The 21,336-nt window shown below is 48.4% G+C and overlaps 1 protein-coding gene across 1 annotated transcript in view; it reads left to right on the plus strand.

Moving 5' to 3' along the window:
* The first annotated feature begins 766 nt into the window (after positions 1-766).
* The window catches only part of LOXHD1 (lipoxygenase homology domains 1), a 199,897-nt gene continuing 179,327 nt past the window's right edge, over positions 767-21,336 (plus strand). The window contains exons 1-4 of the mRNA XM_032602844.1: positions 767-896; positions 7,210-7,324; positions 13,904-13,984; positions 15,884-16,068. Coding sequence (XP_032458735.1) covers positions 767-896; positions 7,210-7,324; positions 13,904-13,984; positions 15,884-16,068 — 511 coding nt within the window. The remainder of the gene's footprint in view (positions 897-7,209; positions 7,325-13,903; positions 13,985-15,883; positions 16,069-21,336) is intronic.

Raw genomic sequence — 21,336 nt, forward strand, 5'->3', positions numbered from 1 at the left:
GCGTCACCTAGGACTTGGCGGGCTTTCCCAGTGCCCTCAGCTCTGGCTGCAACACCAGGAACTCATGACTCAGAAAACACTCTGTGGGTGGTCTGAGGGCTCATCAGAGCAGCAGGTCTCTCCTGGCTGAATGGCCACTTCCAGAGCCAGCAGACTTGAGGAGGTGGAAGCAGAGAGCTCGAGAAGGATCCAGTAAAAACATTGCCTGCCCTGTAAGATGAGCAGAGGTCATGAATAATAGAGAGAAATGGAGTCCTCTGAGTCCTGGGGGCCCAGCTTGTTTGGGGCCCTGCCCTCCTCAGAAAGGTCTCAGGCCCTGGGGGCATCTTTCACGGCCCTTGGGGCTGTGAGGCTGGGGCATCTCTAAGGGAGATGCCCCACCTGCCCCTGCTGTGAGGCCAGGTAGGAAACAGATGCCAAGGGCTTGATGTCACCTGATTCTCCATGAAAGGGGGAGGGGGGCGGGTGGGGAAGGGAGGGGTAAGGAGGATAGCCTGTCCTCAGTCCCCATGAATAAGTCATGAGACCCAAAGAGAACGGCAGGTGCAGAGGAGGGGGCCGGAGAGAGGGGCCAGAGATAAAGCACCGAGGTTCTGCTCAGGGGCCAGCGAGGAGAGGGGAGCAGGGCAGCTGTGTGGGCATGTGTGGGCTCTGGCCCCCCCAGGCGTGTGCACGGGAGCTCCAGGTGAGAGGGCCACGGGTCCAAGGAGGTGCAAAGGGGTGGGCACCGTGAGCCAGTGAGTGGCAGGAAGGGACAGCCGGCAAAATGATGCCCCAGAAGAGAAAGAGGAGGAAGGAGGACATCGACTTTCTAGCCCTGTATGAGCAGGAGCTGCTGGACTACGCCTTGGAAGACGACGAAGAGGAGCTGCAGCACGAGTACTACAAGGCCAAAGGTGTGCGGGGTCCCGGCCTGTGGGGCGGGGGCACAGGCGGGGCCCGCGGGGCCCACACCATCCTGTCCCTGGTTTCCAACCCAACCCCTTTCTTGTGGACTAACCTACATCCCCTTGGGGTACGCTGGGGCCTCCACTGTAGCGAGGGTCATAGAGTCTGATTGGCACAGAATAGACTAGAACCGAAGTGCCCACACTCTCCAGGTCCTACACGTCCCAGAAGCCATGTTCGCGCCTGGTCTCTGAGGTGTGGCCTGCATCAGGCTGTGCAGAGGCCTGTGGGAAGAGACCTGGTCATCAGCAGGTGCCGAGCAGGGGCTGGGGGCCGATGGAGGTGAGGGCCTGGGACTTTGCAAGGTGATGGCCCTGGCCCACATGGGGAGGGCAGCTGGTGCTTTGGGACCCCGGGCCCAGTCCTTCCAGTCTCACCTTCCTCTGGGGTGTATGGGAGCTGCTTAGAAATGCTCTACCTTCTTGTCAGGTAAACCAGAAAGGGGTGAACGGGGGACCCAGGAGCCAGTGTTGGCTTTTGCAGAGAGATTTTTGTTGCTTTGCTGTTTTTGTTGGTGGTGTTTTACTTTTACAGTTAAAAAAAATATGATTGACTGTGAATGTCCATAGGCAGCGGACTTTATCACTCATAGGTCTGTTTTCACTCCTCAATCCTGCCTGCCTGGCCCCTGAAGGCATTTAAATTCTCAGCGCCTTCTCTAAACTGGCTCACTTCTCCCTGTAAGCACCAGACTCCCCCATTCATTCACCAGATAAGTATCGAGTGCTTGCTCTGTGCCTGCCATGGGCTTGTTTGTCCTCCTTAATTCCTGTCTGCTGGGAGTTCCTTGATTATATCCGATTCTGTTGGGCTTGTGGCCTCAGCCATCCTGACCTCTGTGCGGGAGGTGGGGGTGGGGCTCCTTTATTGTCCTGACTCCTAACCCAGCTCCCAGCACAGACCCAGGCTCAGAGAAGGTGGTCGCTGCTATGGCACTTTGAGGCTGTGACTCTGCTGAAGCCTCTTTCCCAGCGTGGTGTCCTGGGCACCTTCTGGGGTGGAGGTGGGTATTGTGGGGAGGAAAGAAGGACCTAGAACAAGTGAGGTATTGCTGCCTTTTCTCAGCGCATGTGCTCCAAGCTCTGTCTGGTGGGGCTAGGGGCATCGAGGCTAGATGTGCGGGCAGCACCCGTAACAAATACTCTCAGCTTTGGGGTGATTTGCCCCAGCCAGCACGACTGCTGGTGAGAGCACTCGAAAACCTCTCATAGCGCCACCCCGTCCACTTCTGTTCATGGGTTCTGCCTGCCTTAGTGTGACTATATGATCCTTCACAGCTTCCCTCTTCTTTTTACCCTTCTCAAAGCCTCTTCACTTCCATTCTCACTTGGAATCCTCAATATCCCCGAGGACAGTCAAGGCAGGTGTGATTAGTCTCAGGTTAAGGACTGAGGCTCCGAGAACTGACGTGATTTCAGCAAGGTCACAAGCAGGAGAGACAAGAACTTCAACGGTTCCCAAGACAAGTCCCCACTTCAGGCCACGATGCTGTTCGGTAGAATCATGTATTTAATGCATCAGGCACCACGCTGAGCACTTTACCCATGTGGATCGGTTTAATCTTCACAACAACCCAACAAGGTGGGTTGGGTTCTTAAAATCTGCTTTTTCAGGTGAAGAAACTGAGGCACAGGGAAGTTAAGTAACATGCCTAAGATCACAAAGCTAGGAAGTAACAGAGTTAGGGGTCTTGCTGCTCCGGCTGGTCCTTACTTTTGTACTGTCCAATCTTGACTCTGCTGAAAAGAGCTGGAGGAGAGCAGGCCAGGGTGGGTGCCATGCTGACATTTCTAAGAGACACAGATGCACTGACTCCGCAGTCAGCTACAGGACTGGGCGATAAATGTGTAAGATTCTGACAGTAATCGCTGTCTGAACTTTACCTGCACTGTCATTGTTACCCTCTCTGCTCTAGAACGATGTGTCGCCTACTCCCTTTGAGCACTGGGTTCTTGCATTATGTGGAGAATCTTGATGAGTGTTATGGGGAAGAAGAAGGAAGAGGAGGAAGGCCTAGGTTTCCTTCTCTGTTCCTCAGGTCGCCTCCAGGCTACACTGGAGTTTACCAACAGCCAGAGGAAGGAGAGCAGCTTCCCTCCATGCCCTGAGGGTAGGCTGAGGCTGGGGCACTGGTCTACCTCCTGACTACTACAGGGCCCGTGAGGGGAAGAGAGTGGCTCCTACCAGAATCTGGGATCCGAAGGGACCTCAGAGGTCATGCTGCACAAGCTTCTAGCCCTGGGCCCCTTTTCTCTCCTGTATCCCAGACAGGGGGCTACCCAGCGTCTGTTGGAATACAGTTTCCCAAGGCAGCCTTCCTTCTTGGGGATGTTGTTAATGGAGATGATGGTAGTGATGATGTTGACGATGGCAACAGTGGAGATGATGATGGTGATGTGATGATGGTAACAGTTTACCACTTGTGGAATGTATATCTTTCATCCGGCTGCGAAGGAGTGTCTGTAAGATAAATTCCCAGAAGTGGAAATATGCTAGGTCAATGAGTATGAAAATTGAAAACTTTGTTTTATTTGATTTAATCCTTATGATAATCCTTCAAGGAAGAAATTCTCTCTCTTTCGGTGATAAGGAAAATGAATCTCAGTAAGAAATTTGGTTGAAATCATACAGCCAGTATGGTAGAATTGAGATTTACATACTGGCCAATTTATTTCCATAGTCCACCTTCATTTCATTGATTGTTTCATTCATTCACTTGTGTTTTCATTCATTCATCCATGTAATTATTTATCGAGCATCTCCCATTTGTCATGCTCTGTGCTAGGAAGAACCCTTGTTGCTGTTGACAGTTCTTCTTTGTGCTGACCAGGGGATGTTACTAGTTGGGACCCTCCTCTCTGGACCAAACAGAGTTTTGTGTCTTTCATGAGATATCTGTCTTCTCTAAGATAGTTCTTCAGCTGTCTGAACTTTTTAAATTAAAAATTTTAAATTGAAGAATAATATACATGTTATATATATGTATATACAGCACATTATAGAATATATATCATATGTATGTGCACATATAAATTATATATGTAATATATATAATTAGCACAAAACTCAAAAAGGAACAGCTGATGAATTTTTACACAAGTGCATGCTTGTGTAACCACCATTCAGAACAGGACACAACATTTCTAACCTCCTGAAAGCTCCTTTAAAATTCTTCCCAGAGGTAATGGCCCTCCTGATTCTATCACATACATTAGTTGTTGTTTTTTTTTTTTGCGGTACGTGGGCCCCTGACTGTTGTGGCGTCTCCCGTTACGGAGCACAGGCTCCGGACGCGCAGGCCCAGAGGCCATGGCTCACGAGCACAGCTGCTCCGCGGCACGCGGGATCCTCCCGGACCGGGGCACGAACCCGCGTCCCCTGCATCGGCAGGCGGACTCTCAACCACTGAGCCGCCAGCGAAGCCCCACATACATTAGTTTTTTGCTCTTGAGCTTCATATAAATGGAATCACACAGTACACACATTTTTGTGTGTCTAGCTTCTCTTTCACTCAACACTATATCCAAGAGATTTATCCATGTTGTGACTCGTTATATAGTTTGTTCTTTTTTATTATTTGTGTACTACTGCATTTTATAAATATATCACCATTTGCTTAACCATTCTATTGATGGAATTTGGGGTTATTTCCAGTTTTTAGCTATTATGGATAAAGCTGCTACAGATCTTGTACACATTTTTGGATGGACACATGCACTCATTTCTCTTGGATTTATAATTGGAAGTAGAATCACTGAGTCATAGGGTGGGCTTATGTTTAGTTACCAGGACTCGTACCAATTTATACTCCCACCAGCAATGTATGAGAGTGCCAATGGCTCCACATTCTGACAATACTTAGTATTTGTCCATCTTTTTAATTTAGCCGTTCTGGTGGGTATATGTAGTGTCTCGTGGTAATTTTAATTTGCATTTCCCTTACGAATAATGATGCTGAGCCCTTTTCCCTATGTTTTATGGGCCATTTGGATGTCCCTCTTTATGACATGCCTATTTAAGTCTTTTGCCCATTTTTCAACTTTATTAAAATATAATTAACAATAAAATGAATCTACTTTAAATGTGCCATTTGATGGGTATTGACAAATGTATACATCTATGTAACCACTAGTACCATTTATATATAGGGCATTTAAATTATCCCTCAAAAGTTCCGCGTGCCCCTTCCCAGGCAATTCCCCCTAACTTCAACCCTAGGCAGCCATGCTCTGCTTTCTGTTAAAATAGATTACAGTTCACAGAGCTGGCATTACATATCGTGTAGTGCTTTGTGTTTGACTTCTTTTGCTCCACATTGTGTGCCTGAGATTCATCCGTATTGCATATGTCAGTTGTTCGTTCCTTTTTATCACTGAGTAGGATTCCACTGTCTGGATATACCACACTTTTAAAAATTCATTCACTTGTTGATACATTTAGGTTGCTTTTCCAGTTTAGAGCTATTATGAATACAGCTGCTATGAAAGTTTGTGTGCAGATCTTTGTGTGGACATGTTCTCATTTCTCTTGGGTAAATACCTAAAAGGAGAATTTCTGGGTCTTATGGTAAGTGTATGTTTATCTTTAAAACAAATTATTGCCCATTAAAGCAATTGTCTGGTCTTTCTTTTTCTTACTGATTTGTGTGAATTCTTTACATTTTCTGAGTATGAGTCCATTTTTGGCGACAGGCAGACCCTGGAGATATTATGGATTCGGTTCCAGAGCCCAGCAATGAAGCAAATATCACAATAAAGCGAGTCATACCAATTTTTTGGTTTCCCAGTGCATATGGAAGTTATGTTTCACACCATACTGTAGTCTATTAAGTGTACAATAGCATTATGTCTAAAAAATGTACATACCTTAATTTAGAAATACATTATTGCTAAAAAATATGCTAACCATCGTCTGAGCCTTCGGCAAGTCAATCTTTTTGCAATAGTAATATCAAAGATTACTGATCATAGATCATCATAACAAAGATAATAATAATGAAAAAGTTTGAAATATTGCGAGAATTACCAAAACGTGACACAGAGACAGGAGTGAGCAAATGCTGTTGGAAAAATGGCACCGATAGACTTGCTTGACACAGGGTTGTCACAAACCCTCCATTTGTAAGAAACATGATATCTGTAAAGCACAATAAAGGGAATTGTGATAAAACAAGGTATTATGTGGGATGCCTGTGTGTGCCTTCCAAATATCTTCTAGTCTGTGGCTTGCCTTTTCATTCTCCTGATGGTCTTAATTTTAACTAATTTATCATTTTTTAATGGTTAGTGTCCTATTTGAGAAGTAGCTCTGTACACTTGGGGCAGCTATGGAGGTAGTTTCTTATCCCTCTCCCATTACCGCAGACTCCTTTCTCTAAACCAGGCATCTCCAGGCCTATATGTCTTCTCTCATGTGATGTGGTTCTAGAATTTCCACCGTGCTGGTCATTTTCCTATGAACACTCAGTTGGGAAACATCCTTGTATACGTACAAACCACATGGGCAACACTTCAGGTCCTGGAGTTATCTCAGGGAGGGCTCTAGGAGTTGTTTGCCCATCAGGAATCCCTGTGGTGTAGACTGTGAAGAATGAAGGCTTTGGTTATCACAAGAGACAGGGAGTCACACAAATGTACTGCTTCCTTTCTCCCCCTCATGGGGACCTTCATCAGAACCAGGGACATCAAAAGAAAAGACATCAACAGCAAACAGAACAAGCTTCAAGGGGACAAAGAGAGGGGAATTCAGTGCCCCTGCCTACAGGGACTCACTGGTAAAGATGTGTTATCCTGAGATTGCCATGGCAACACCCAGGAGGTCACAGGAGGTGAGGCCTGCAAGGCAGCCTTGTGTAGAGGGCAGAGAGAAAGGTGAGAGCCAGGGGCGGTCTCTGAAGAAGGTCTTGGCTAGGATGGCACACATGTGCTGTGCTGGAAAGATCACAGACAGGCATTGGGAGGCCTTGGGCTGGGCTCTGGTGTTGACATTGTGTATTATGTGACCTGGGCTTGTCCCCTTGCCTGCAGGTTTCTTACCTGTAGAATGAATGTGCAGCATTAAGTGGGAGATTGTGGTCTCACAGCAGGGCTTGGTGTGGGTCTGACCCTGGCTCAGAGGCTTGCAGGTTGCAGCAGGGGTCCAGAGCGTGCTCTGTGGCTGGGCATCCCCCTGTGGATCTGGCAGGAGCTATGGCTTCTCCGAGCCCACGTAGGATTCTGGGCTTTCTTCTGAGCCTGTGGTCTGTCTTTTTTCCTCCTCCAGTGTACGAGGTGATCACAGCCACGGGGGATGTTCGTGGCGCAGGGACCAATGCCAATGTCTTCATCACCATTTTTGGAGAGAATGGGCTCTCTCCCAAGCTCCATCTTACCAGCAAGTGAGTACCCACTCAGCATTGGTGGGGTCCTGGGCTGTTAGTGGGGGTTGATAAAGTTCTGGAACCCATGAGAGAAGACAGGTGCGTCCACAGGTGTATTAAGTGGTGTGGGCCTTGCTAACAACCGATCACGTGCCAGCCAGGCCCCTCCCAGTGATTTCCTCAGCTCCTCTCTTGACTTTTTTGTGTATAGTAATGCTTACTTTGGATCTCAGAATTCCCAAGAATTCATATTAGCTGTCCTTTGATGAGGGAGCATAAGCCCTCAGGATCAAGAAACCTGGTCTAGGCCCAGCTTTACCATTTAGTTGCCATATAACTTTGGTCAAATCTCTTGGCATCCAAAGCTTTGGCTTCCTCATATGTCATCTGGAAGTGATAATCCTCATTTTACCAAACTCATAGGACTTTTGGGAAGAGGGGACAAGGTCATGCATGTGAGGGAGCCATGAGCTTAAATGCTCTGCACCTACGTCTCACCTGGGACCAGCATCAAACTGAACCTGCCTGCCCGCTAACATACACTCAAGTCAGTGCGTGTGTTTGTGTAGATGTGCTTGTGTGTGCGTGTGTGTGCACACTTGTGCCCTCCATTTCATTGTGTGCCATTGAGAGCAGAGGCTGCTGTCTCTTCCTTTCCATCCCCTCCCCCCCACCACACATGTGCATACACAGTTACTACACATGGCAACATTCTAGAGGAATCATGGAATTCCAGAGATGGCCAGGGACCTCACTGGTGGCCTGGGCAGCTGTTTTTCACCCTGTGCTGAGTGGAACAGGGGATTGGTCAGTTGGTTTTGGGCTCCCAATACCCTAGCATTCCTCCCCCTGGAGCAGCTTGACTTATGTTTATCATATCCACCGAGTTTCTCAGTCAGATACTCTTTGCACCATGGGCTCTGTAGCCAAGAAAAATTTGAAAACAACTAAATCTATTCCAACCTGCTCACGGGGAATCTGGGGCCCAGAGGGGAGTGGTGAGCAGCTCTGAGTCATGGAGCTTTTGATGGTAAAGCTGGTCCTCAAACCCCAGGGTCTTGATGCAGACATTTCCTCAAGCACATGACCCCGTGGCCCTAGAGGGTGTGTGGGAGACTCCCCTGCAGGCCTCCTGGGACTCCAGGGTGTGACCTCTGGGGTTTATAGCTTGGCACCTCCAGGGGCGGCAGGCGAAGCAGTAGAAAGGTGGGTCCACAGGCCAGGAGATCCACAAACTCTGTGCTTAGCAGACGGACCGGGCCCAGTGGAACACATTTACCCTGAGGGCAGCCTCTGGTGTAAATGCGGCAGCGTTGAGGCAGGCGTAACGTCCTATTTTGTCCATTTCCGCAGAACAGGGTACCTGCCCTCTTGTACCGCTTACACTGCCGAGTGACTCGCTTGTGGAAGCCCTTTGCTCCAGTGCTGGGGGCACGGTAAAGAGAATACATGAAATGCCCATCCTCTCTGCCATGTGTCCTCCCCGGAGTGCACCCCTCTAGGGAGAAGCCACTAGACCCTGGGGAGTCGGCCAGCTTCGTTTCTGTAGTCCCCAGCCTGTCTTTTTTTTAACAAAAAGAGCCATTTCCCCTCTTGTGGTGGTTCCTCACTGGCTTTCCTCCTTTCATGCACCTGGACCCTCAGACTTTCCCCCCTCACCTTTTTCCTCTGTCAAAACACCTTTTCAGGAAGGTCTCCAGAGTCAACTTTTATAACCCCATGTGAAGGTCTGTCACTGTGTCCCCTCGCCCTGGGAGTCTGAGTTCCAGCCTTCCTTCTCAATGGGAAGGAAGGCTGCGTCACGGTAAAGGGTCTCAGGCATGACTGAGCTGGCAGGGCCAGCAGGTCTCCGGGTGCTTCTGAAGCCACACAGAGGCAGCCAGCTTCTCTGACATAGCCTGCATGTGGGAATCAACTTCCCCCCAATTACTCCACGGGTCTGCTGGTAGGGGTCCCTCCTGTATCTGTGTCCTGCTCCAAGCTGGGCATCAGGGGCACAGATTAGGCCAGGATCCCAATCCAGCTGGTCCAGAGGGTTCAGGGGGCCGCAGGAAATGGGTAGTTTCAGGGATACAGGCACATTTGCAGCATCAGCTGTATGCCCTTGGAGAGGCTGGAGAGGTGATGCATAGCGGGATGCATAGGTGGAGCCCGAGGATGATGGGAGGTCTGTTTTGTGCCTGCAGCACCTATCCCAGTTCTTTGCAAATAGAGCTCACTAAACGATTTGGTATCAGCGTGGCTAGAATAGGACTTTACAGGGAAGGATATGTGATCTGGACCTCGACAGGTGAAAAGGACTCACAGAGGAGGGACAGAAAGAGGGTACTTTAGATGAGGGGTAACAGCTTGAAAAAGTATGGAGGCCACAAGGGACATTGCAGACCAATGGGGGCTGGATGGGGACTTACCGGCTGCATGGAGGGGCAGAGAGGAGGGAGGTGGGAAAGGCAGGGGAGGATCAGACTGGAGAAGGCCTTGTGGAGGCTTGACGTACGGTGCAGACAAGAAGGGTTAATCTGACCGTGGTGAGCAGGGTAAATGGGGAAAGAGGAGACCAGAGTCTGGCTGCTCCAAGACCTGAGAAATTGTCTATAAAGAGAATCCTCACCATCTGAGACCCTTCCAATTCAAGATGGAGATCTCGAGTCTGGGAGGGGAGTACTGCTTCCAAAGAAGTCCAGGTTGCCGTGTAACCAACATGCAGACGGCCACGGAGGTCCCCGAGCTCTGTGAGATTTAGATGCAGTTAGCCCAGCCCAGCCCTCACCCTCAGCAGTCCCTGGGGTCTGGCCCAGAATGACTACTGGTCTCGCAATCTCCTGTCCTCTCACTGTCTGCTTCTGTTCCCTCCTGGCCACACTGTGTCACCCCAAACCCACACCCACACCCACACCCCTGTGTCAACTGGAACTGAGCTCCCTTTCCTTGTGTTACACCCACAAACACACACACATACATCCACGCAAGCACACATATACACATGCACACATGCACACACAAACTGCAAGGCATTTTGGTGTGCATCAGACTTCACTGATAACTCGGGGTGCCAGAGTTCACATGGAAGCAACACAGACAACTTAAAATGGAATGCTAGATAGACGCCCCGCCTGCCCGCACCAAGGTCTTAAAGTTAAGCCACCACCCTTCCTGGAAGTTCTCCCCAACCCCTTTCTCTGCAGCCTCTGGCCGTGTCTCTCACCCCACCCTTCTCTCCTGCCTCTCCCTCGTCCTCTTTCTTCTCTCTCCCATCAATTCCACTCTTTCTTGTGGCCTTTCTCCTCTGCCCCAGGCCTTTACCTTCTACTCCCGGGTGGCTTATTAGGACTTTTTATTCTCCAATACAAAATAATTCCTGCTGCAAGAAGAAACTCAGTGCCTGATGTTAAAATGCTGATGGGTCTCACCCTCATGGTCTGGGGTCTAAATTCCTCGGCACACGTTGGACCCTCTCTTAGGCAGCAAAGAGTGGGACACGTTCAGTTCATTCCCCTGCTAGCTGTCCTCTGCCCTGACCTCCACACTAGCGAAGTACCAACAGCTCTGGATCCCAGAGGAAGCCCCCTTCCCCATTACCCAGGACCACCCCCAACAATGAATCACATGCTTTGGATATGGCAAAAGGATGGGATCTCATGTATCTTCTGGAACACGGTTCTCCCGTTGAGAATTCACCAACTGCAAGTGTGGTAGAATCCTGGCATTTTAGCCTGCTGGCTCTGCCCAGGGGGCAGCTAAAATGCCCTGTGTTGCCTGGAAAGGGTGGGATCCCTGTGGAACGGCAGGCACAGGCAGGGAGCTGTGTCCTGCATTTGAGGATTGACCAGGAGCTGTGGAAAACCTGCCATCTCCCACAAGGAAATGTGAAGAAGTGTCTATTTCTGATGTTTCTTTGGCCAGGGACCTCTGTCGTTTGCTGTTTCCACACCGCCTTCAGTCAGTTTTCTGAAACCCACCAGCATTTGCATTCTGACTTATTGGAAGGGGGGATTTCGGAGTCTGACCCCAAGTGGGTTGGGGTTGGAGCTCATCTGGGATTGTTTTGACCCCTCCCTGAGAGGAGGGAGTCTGTAGAGCCCTGTCTCTGCAGTCCTTTGCTTTCCCTTCTCTGAAGAGAGACCCCTGAAATGCAGAAGGCTTTGCTCTTGTCCGCCAGGATATTGGTTTCCATGTTGTAAACACTGTGGATGATTGCGTCACATTCTGTGACGCCCTGGATGCTCCAGTGTGGTCCTGAGACAGCGTGGAGCACACCTTCTGCCCATCCTGGCAAACCTTTCCTCCTCGTTTCCCTTCTTCCACCTCGCTTTTTAAAATGTCTTTTTTGAGTGACTGTAAAGCAGCATGGCCTATTATTTAACAAACACGCTGGAAAGCGCCAACCCACATTCCACCTGGTCGCGTGCGCAGGGCCTTTTTGAAGGTGCAGAGCTCCCCTTGCTGGATGCAGCTGCTGGAGCTGGAACTCTTATGAAAAGCACCCTAAAAAGCCAGCTGCTTTCCGTCCAAATCACACCTTGTGTTTTCTTTTCCAAATCACCCTCCGCTTCCCCTACTCATTGGCGTTGGTTGTTTCCCAAATTCCATGCACCCTCAGCAGATGAAGCCCAGCGAGCCTCAAATTCATTCCGAAGAATTCACCACAAGCAGCTGTGGGCTGGATGGAGCGGGGGGTTCTGAAACAGGGGACTGTACTTTTTTCATAATTACGAAATCAAGATGTGCTCCCTTCAGAAAACTGAAAAAAATGAACACAAGAATAAATAACCAGCACTTCATAATAGTCTTATTATGTAGACATGATGTTTTTGTATAAATCCTCCCCCTCTTTATTGTTTTTAAGTGAACTTGGTGTCCTTTTTGTATTGGTTGTTGTTTATACGTTCTATTTTTAACCTGCTTTTTCTTTTAAGCCTATTTCATAAACCTGTTTCTGTTGTATTAAATACTCTTTCACAATAGGATTTTTAATGGCTGCATAATATTCCATCATAGAGCTTCCCAGGGTGATTGCTTTGTAGGGTATTTATATGATATAGAGACTCCTGTCTATTCTGAAAATCGATTTCCTTGTCTTGTATACTGAAACAGAAAATGCCTCGTATTCATTTCCTTGTTTCCCATTCACACAGTCCTGACGCACATAATCGATGTTCATGTGTTTTGCAAGTCATTTAACAACTGCTTTGACTCTGCAACAGAATACAGGCCGTGTTGTCACTCACCCTTGGAAGTGAGATTCTGACAGGTCCATGTCGCCAGCCTGGGGGCGGGCCTTTTCACTCCAGCAAAACCCGGAAGTTCCCGCCACTCTCTCCTCCTGCTCTGTTCCCCGGGCTACACCACTGGGGGCTCTTCTCCCTGAAAAGGCGGCCTCGGTGCACATTTTTACCTGATTTTGTGAGCTCTGCACTGCTTTAGGAGGGCCCTGGGCCCCATGTCTCATGCTGTGCCCACCATAAGGAAATATCTCCCCAGACCAGACTGTTTGCCAGAGTGGGTCTGTTTGCAGAATCACAGCTTCTGGGTCTCTAGAACCTTAAAAGCCTTCTGTTACTGAGAGAGTCTGAGCCTTTGCTGCCTTGGGGAGAAGGCCTTTCACCTCCCTCTTTATTTTGAAACACGTGATGGCCAATGAACAGACATATCTTCTGCGTTTTTCTTTTCCCATGGGCTGTGTGCTGCTGCTGAAAGCCCTGGCCGGGAGCACTGAGGGAGGTCCACAGCTCTCAGCCCTGTGAGGCCTTCACTGTGGTAGCAGGAAGAGCTGCAAGCAGGCCTGGGCTCAAGCGGCAGGCGTCCTGGCCTACACAGAGGACAGAGCAGATGTCCACGTGAGGTTCAGGCTTCCACTCCCAGAGGACTTGGTGCTCCAGCCTTCCTGTGTCTAAGCTGATGGATGCTAGGATGCTCCCGAGTCTCGACTTGCTTGGGCATCTCATTGAGAAACATCACAGGTGCACTTGCTTCTGTTTGCACCCTCTGCGGGATGCCAGATACGCGTTCCCTCACTGCCCCCACTTCCCTGGTCGCTGGTTTGGGTTGAATGTTTCCTTCCTTGGAATGGCAGGACCATGGCCCACCACCCAAGGTTTGCATCCACTTGGGGCTGCCATTGCAACTCTTCCCAGCAAGAGCAAGGCAGGTGAGGAGGAGAGGCCAGGAGGCCTGCAGACCCAAGAGCACCATGGCATTTATCACACCTTCCTTCCTCCTCCACTCTCCCAACCCAGAGCAACCACAGAGCATTGGATCATGACTTTGGGAGCCAGGTTCTGGTCCCAGCTCTGCTACCAACTAGCAATTTGTTTGTTTGTAAAATGGGGCTAATGTTGCCCACCATGCTTGCCTTGATGATACATAGCAAGGATCCCATAAGAACCTGGGCGTGAAAGCAAGGAATGAATACTAACCATCCTTGCCCTCCACCTCTCCAAACCATGTCAGAAAGGAATCTCAGAATGGGATTGGCTGGCAGTAGCACTTCCTGGAGTGGGATGGTAGAGGAAGTAGGGGGATGCCAGCCTTTGGCTCTCCTCCAGGGCCTGTGAACCAAGTGCTGGTCTGTGCTAACTGTGCACACCTTCATTGCAGGAGCGAATCTGCCTTTGAGAAAGCCAACGTCGATGTGTTCCGGGTGAGAACCAATAACGTGGGCCTCATCTACAAAATCAGGTGAGAACCTGGCCCCTGACCAGGTTGGGTGAGAGGAAGGCAAGTAGAATAGGAACTGATTTCACTACTGACACTTTTGGGTGTTGATTGCTCTCCTGACATCATCTGACGGGTGACCAAAGGCCCAAATCTTTCCCTCCCACTCTGAGTCATTGTGCCCTAAATTTGCCCATTAGAGTTTCACTTCTTTGGGTTAAGACAACTTGAGACAATTTTTCACACACTTGGGAAATATGCTCTGAGAAACCCTAGCAAAGTGGTTAGTAGACTCAGTCCAGATTGCCTTCGTTCAAATTTCTGCCCTGCCATTTACCAGTTGTGGGACTTTGGGAAGGTTTCCTCTCCAGGCCTCAGTTTCCTTGTCTGTAATAATGGTGCCCAGCTCCTAGGGCACCATTAGAGTTAGTAAGAATTCAATGAGTCAGTGTTTAGAATATTAACTGGCATACAGTAAGCGCCCAGTGAGTGTTAGAGATGCCAGGTCACGTTGCAGGATGCCTTTTGACAGAGATCTCCCCTAATCTTGCTCTGTCTGGTGGAGTTTTTGTGAATGTGTGGGGAGGGATAACTCTACCAGCCTGGTTGCTGAGGAACAGCCTTCAATTGCCCCTGTTTGCCCCCCTCCACCTACTACCACCCCGAATCAAGTCATGCCCATTTGCCAGCATGTCAAGATCACTTATGGTCTGACTGTACCCAGACTAGAAGGCCTGGACAGAAGGGAAATGCTGCCTCCATTCAGTCCTTGTTTTTTTTTTTCCTCCCACTAGAAAATATAGGGCCATGAACTCTCTTTACTGGGAAAATAAGGGACTTATGAGGGCCCTGGCACCGGTTGTGTGGGGAAAGGGGGTTATGAACACGGAAGGGGCTCTTATGGGGGAGGGTCTGGAAGAAGGTGTCAGTGTGTGGGAAAGGCAGCCACTAAGCTGAGGTCCACTATGTGCCAGGCTCCATGCCGGGCAGAGGCATGCATCCTTGGGTATATCATGTGTGTCATCCATGTGTGTATTGTCTTGGACTGTGGCTGTCCCGTTAAGACCTGCAAGCTGTAAGGCCTCACTGTGATGGGATGCTTGGTGCAAAGTGAGGTCGTCCAAGGGTCAAGTTCTGGGGAAGAAGCTGGGCCTCAAAGAGAAAACTTGCCAAGGATGAAGAGGACTGTAGGAAGTGGCAGAAGATAATCGGGGCCAGGTTTTGAAAAGTCTGGATCTCTGCTGCCCAGCGCGGCAGCCCCTGGCCCCACGGGGCGACTGGTCACTCTAATGTGGCTAGCCCGAACCAGATGCACTGTGTGTGCAAAAACACACCAGATCTTTGCAAAACTAGTATGAAGTAAAGGATGTAAGGTAGCTCATTAATAGATGTTTACACGGTTACCCACTGAAATGATAAGTGGATTAAACAAAATATATTATTAAAATTAGTTTCACCAGTGTCTTTCTTTTTCAATGTGGCTACTAGAAAATCTAAAATTACCTATCTGGCTCACATATGAAGCTCATGTGATATTTCTATGGGGCAACACCAGTTCTATGTGGCCATGGGGGATCCTCTGGGTGGTGGGACTGAGTATCTGGGGTGCGGGGGTGTGTCTGGGAGTCAGGGAGAGAGGGGAAGCTCAAGATGGTCCCGCTGCAAGCCTTAGCAATCCTGGATTTTCCATGGAAGGCAATATCTCCTTGTGGGCAATGTAACGATGCAACATTCATTCATAAGCTCATCCACCTTGCAAGGAGTCCCCACTTTGTAGATAAGGACACTGAGGTTGGAGAGGTAAAGTAACAACAACATCAAAATGATTAAACCTCTCTTGGGAACAAACATTGGGGTATTGGTATGGAAGGGGCGTCGTTTCTGTTCTGCCAGTGACGGTGCGGGTGTCTGTTTCTGCACCAGGATCGAGCATGACAACACAGGCTCGAACGCCAGCTGGTACCTGGACCGTGTGATTGTGACCGACATGAAGCGGCCTCACCTCCGTTACTACTTCAACTGCAACAACTGGCTGAGCAAGGTGGAGGGTGACCGCCAGTTGTGTCGCGACCTGTTGGCCAGCTTCAACCCCATGGACGTGCCCAGAGGTCAGTGCCCAGGCTGGCTTGCCCACCATCCCTCCCTGCCTGCACTGGGCTCACCCAGGCCTCTGTCTTGTTCTGGGCAGCCCCATCACCCCTTGCCACCTCTTCCTGTTGGCTAGGGCCCAGGGGAAGCCCCAGCTTTTCCTTGGGTCCCTCCCAAGAGCAAGTTCTGGGGGCTCATGGAAGTGGGAGATGCAGGAGGTCCTGGAGCCGTGATGGAGGAATGGGCACAGCCCTGAGTGTACCCTATGTTTTCAACAGCTCTTGTTGATGAGTATGTATCTACGGAGCGTTCCCTCTGAGTTCAAAGGCAGTTTTCCCTGTCTTCCTGTTCCCTAGCTTTTTTTCTGATGACCAAGAAAGGTGAGTTCCAGCCAGGGGGGCATGGTGGATGTGAATCGCAATCTGCAGCTTCCAGAGTTCCATCGTGCTGCCCCCAACTCCTCCTGATCTTATGAGGAGTAAAACAACTTATTTCAAGTACATTTGGCCCAAATCCTTAAATTCAGTCATTTTTAGCTCTACAGGAAAAATGGGAGGCAGGGGATCAAAGCATATAAAAATACACGTTGTATCTCATGTCCTATTTTATCACTCCTTTGTTACCTAAAGTCCTGACCTCACCTCACCCCATTATTGAACATATTTGTCTTTTCAAATAAGGGGACATCGCATGTGGGTACCATCATCATAATAGCCTGATTGCACAGAGTCATGGGCCATCGGAGGGGAAAGGAACTTGGCGGCCAGGAGAAGAGAAGTGACTTTCCCACGGTCACCCAGTAGAACACATTTCACCTCCCAGCACGTACCCAGCGGTCTCCAAGTGCCACTGGCTCTTGCACCCCCGCTGAGCACGTAAACATATCCTCTCTTCCAATGGACTTCAGCTCTCAATTTCTCTGTCTACCTCTTATCTCCCACCTCCCAGCTGACCTTGAACACTTGCCCCATTCCTCTGTTGTCCCCATCACAATAACCGGCAACTTCACTGATTCTTTTTTTAAAGATATGTTATCTATCTTTTACTACAAAAGCCAAATTTGATCATTGCAGAAAATTTAGAAAATATGGAAACACAATTATATAAGAAGAATACCTGTAATCCCATCACCTGGAAAAACATCACTGGTGAAATTTTTGCGCACTTATTTCTAGTCTTTTCTATGAATATATAGTTTGAAAGGATGGGCTGTTACAACATCTCCTGTTTTAGAGCATGTATATCTCTAAGCCATTAAATGTCACTCAACACCCCTACTTGTAATGGCTCTGTAGCATTCTGGTGTAGGGAGATACCATCATTTATTCATTGAATCCTTTATAGTTGGACATTTATACTGTGTTCCCCCTCTAAATTTTTTGTTATTATAAATAATACTATTATGAACAATACACCTAAATCTTTGCACAGATAAATGATTCTTTCCTTAAGATAAATTCCTAAGTGGAATTTCTAGGTCAGATAGAATACACAGGGTTAAGGCTTTTAATGGGTATTCCCAAAGTGTGCTAGAAAGGACCCATCAGTGCACAGTCCCACCAACTGTGCAAGAGGACCCACTCCACTCGGCCTTGCCAACAGCTGGTAGTATTGTTTAATTTCCCAACTGGATGGGAACAGGGGCTTTTATTATGTTTTTAAATTAATTTTTTATTGGAGTATAGTTTATTTACAATGTTGTGTTACTTTCAGGTATACAGCAAAGTGAATCAGTTATATGTATACATATATCCACTCTTTTTTAGATTCTTTTCCCATATAGGCCATTACAGAGTACTGAGTAGAGTTCCCTGTGCTATACAGCAGGTCTTTATTAGTTATCTATTTTATATATAGTAGTGTGTATATGTCAATCCTAATCTCCCAATTTATCCTCCCCCCACTTACCCTCTGGTAACCGTAAGTTTGTTTTCTACATCTGTAACTCTATTTCTGTTTTGTAGACAAGTTTATTTGTACCCTTTTTTAAGATTCCACATATAAGCAATGTCATATGATATTTGTCTTTCTCTTTCTGACTTACTTCAGTCAGTAGGTCCATCTTCACTCTCTAGATCCATCCATGTTGCTGCAAATGGCATTATTTTGTTCTTTTTATGGCTGAGTAATATTCCATTCCATTCCAATATTCCATTGCATATATGTACCACATATTCCACATTGTATATATGTACCACATCTTCTTTATCCATTCCTCTGTTGATGTACATTTAGGCTGCTTCCATGTCCTGGCTATTGTAAATACTGCTGCAGTGAACATTGAGGTGCATGTATCTTTTCGAATTATGGTTTTCTCCAGTTATATTCCCAGGAGTGGGATTGCTGGATCATATGGTAACTGTATTTTTAGTTTTTTAAGGAATCTCCATAATGTTCTCCATAGTGGCTGTACCAGTTTACATTCTCACCTATAGTGTAGGAGGGTTCGCTTTTCTCCGCACCCTCTCCAGCATTTATTGTTTGTAGGTTTTTTGGTGATGGCCATTCTGGAAAAGGAGCTTTTAAATGTTCTCCCTTTGATTACTGGTGAGGTTGAACATTTTCATATGTTTATTGGCCATTTGTGGTGTGTGTGTGTGTGTGTGTGTGTGTGTGTGTGTGTGTGTGAATTGTCTGCCCATGCCCCCTGTGCCTGTCTTTTCTATTGGGGTGAATTTCACCAATTCTCCTATAGACCTTAAGCACTTTAATCCTTGATCCAGTCTCTTTATCAGGATCAATCCTTAGCAAATTGTCAAGCTTGCCATCTTTCTCTTTTGTTCTCTTAGTTTCCCCTCTCTTGGCCTTTTCCCTCCTTTTAGCTCCTTATCCAACCTTCTGCTTTGGTCACATGAAAATCCATTGCTCCACTGTTAGGAGAAGAGCTTCTGAAAATCACCATTGAGAAAGAATGAATTAACTCAGCGGTTCCCCAACTTTCCACAAGAACTGTCCAGGGTAGTGTTTTCTTAAAGTCTCTGAATCAGGCTGCCTAACTGGGCTCCCTGGTCCTTTATGGGCTGGGGGGCATTGGGTTTTTAGTATTTCCAGGCTAGATTCTGGGAGAGGGAATGAAAAAAATGATCTTCATATATTCAGGGACTGTATCGGTAAACAAAAGGTTAAGTTTCTTTTCTTTTCACCTGGAATTATACTAACTTGGTGTTTGGAGGTCTTTGATCATCAAAATGGGGAAGATAATTATTTCTTTATTCGTAGTTTGACAGGTAAAAATGTTTCCAAATGTGGGATGTGGGCCACTATAGAAGGAGAAGAGAGGAAAGGGGGCATTTTCTGAGTGTATTCCATGCCCTCCTCCCCTTGTTCCCCTCTCCCCATCCCCAAGGGCCATCTCCCAAAGTTCTGGCTAATAATCAGCTGGAAACTTCTTTCATCCCAGCTCCTCAGGGAAGGTAGGTGTTCCAGGCTGACTGACCGACCCTTTGACCAAGGTGATCAGCAGATAATAGTGGAGTGGAGGGGACTGGGCCTTGATTAGTTTTCTAGATGGTTCCTCTACAGGGGATCTCGCTTATCATGCTTAAAGACACAAGTGCCTGAGGGGAGCTTGCCCTCCCTGGTGCAGAAGCTAAGCCGAGGTGCACTGGAACTGCTGTCCCGGACAAGAATATCACCCTCGCCACGTGGCACAGGGCCTGGCATTTCCTCTTTAGGCTTCTGTTTAAGTATACTTTGGGAGAGGGACCCAACATGTTCCTACCACCTCGAGGCGAGTGGCTGAGTCAGGGCTGTCCTCTTCCTCATGGAGCCACTGGCATGAGTATGAACAGAGACAGCGGGTTCAAGAAGAAGGAGGTAGAAGTCGACCAGCTCACAGTCATGTGGATGGAGGATCCAAGAACCTAGTTCTATTGCTTAGTTGTCAATCGGTTGGTAAAATCTGGCACCTTAAGGGAACCAGACAATAGGACCAACCAAAAAGGCTTTGTCTTTTGGTCTTCTTTGCATCTGATCACCAGGCCTGGGAGGATGTTGCTGGGGCCTGGGGGCCCAGGCTGTTATATCTCCCCAATCCATCTGGGGTTCCCAAATCCCAGCCACTCACATTCCTCCTTCAAGACTTTTGCTTTATTCAAATATCACTTTCTTTATTATTACTCTTCTTTAACTCACTTTTTACAACTTATATTAACTTGTAAGTATATTTTAAAAAGAAAGTTGAGGGCTTCCCTAGTGGCGCAGTGGTTGAGAGTCCGCCTGCCGATGCAGGGGACACAGGTTCGTGCCCCGGTCCGGGAAGATCCCACATGCCGCGGAGCGGCTGGGCCCATGAGCCATGGCCGCTGAGCCTGCGCGTCCAGAGCCTGTGCTCGGCAACGGGAGAGGCCACAACAGTGAGAGGCCTGCGAACCGCCAAAAAAAAAAAAAAAAAAAAAAAGTCGATATAGCTATCATTAAAAATTTATTGTTATCCTTTGCTACAAACATCAAGGATAATTAGCACATATTAAAATAAATATGCAACATTAGATAAGCCTCATGTATCACCCCTAGCATACCACATACCACCAGTGGTGTGCAAACTGCATCCTTGGAAACACTACCAGCCCTGCTCTGAGGGAAAGGGAAAGCAGAGGCCAGGAGGGAGGGGAGGAGGGCTGCGAAGGTATCTGGGCTCTCCTCTTCATGAGTCTTTGCTTCACTTTGTCCTTGCCACACTTCTGGGGGTGGGGGTGAGGGAAGGCAGGCAGGTGTTAATTACACAAATGAGTAAACTGAGGCCCGGGAGGTGGTGACTCATCCAAGATCAGACAGCCAATCACTGACAGAGCTGGGACTAGAAGGCAGGGCTACTAGTTGTTGGTGGAATGTGCCTTCTGTCTGCCCCTTGGACAGGGCAAGACCAAGGGCACCTGAGAGACCAGAGCCTGAGGGATCAGAGCGAGGGGCTCATGGAGGTCAGCTGGCCCAGCCTCCTGCTGTCACAGGAATCCTTCCACAGCATCCCAGCCAGTTGCTTCTCCAGCTTTGGTTTAAATCTAGCCTTTCTTGAGTGGGGAATGCTGCCCAGCCTCCCAGTGCAACCCATCCCACTGATGAGCGGCACTTGTTGTCAGAAGGGTCAGCCTGAAATTAAACCCCCATGAGTCTCCCTGAGATGTTTCCTAATCTGATTCAGACCTCCCCTCTCCCGGCGCAGGAGGTTTTCACGTTAGCCCTTTGGCTGTAGGAAGACAGGGCTCTCTCCTCTCAGGATTGTACCCCCAGGTTCCTCAGCCTCTCCTCTTGTGGTTCATCCCCAGCCTGGCTCCTGAGCAGCCCCGGTT

The sequence above is a fragment of the Phocoena sinus genome, chromosome 14, assembly GCF_008692025.1.
Source record: "Phocoena sinus isolate mPhoSin1 chromosome 14, mPhoSin1.pri, whole genome shotgun sequence".
NCBI classification, from domain to species: Eukaryota; Metazoa; Chordata; class Mammalia; order Artiodactyla; family Phocoenidae; genus Phocoena; species Phocoena sinus.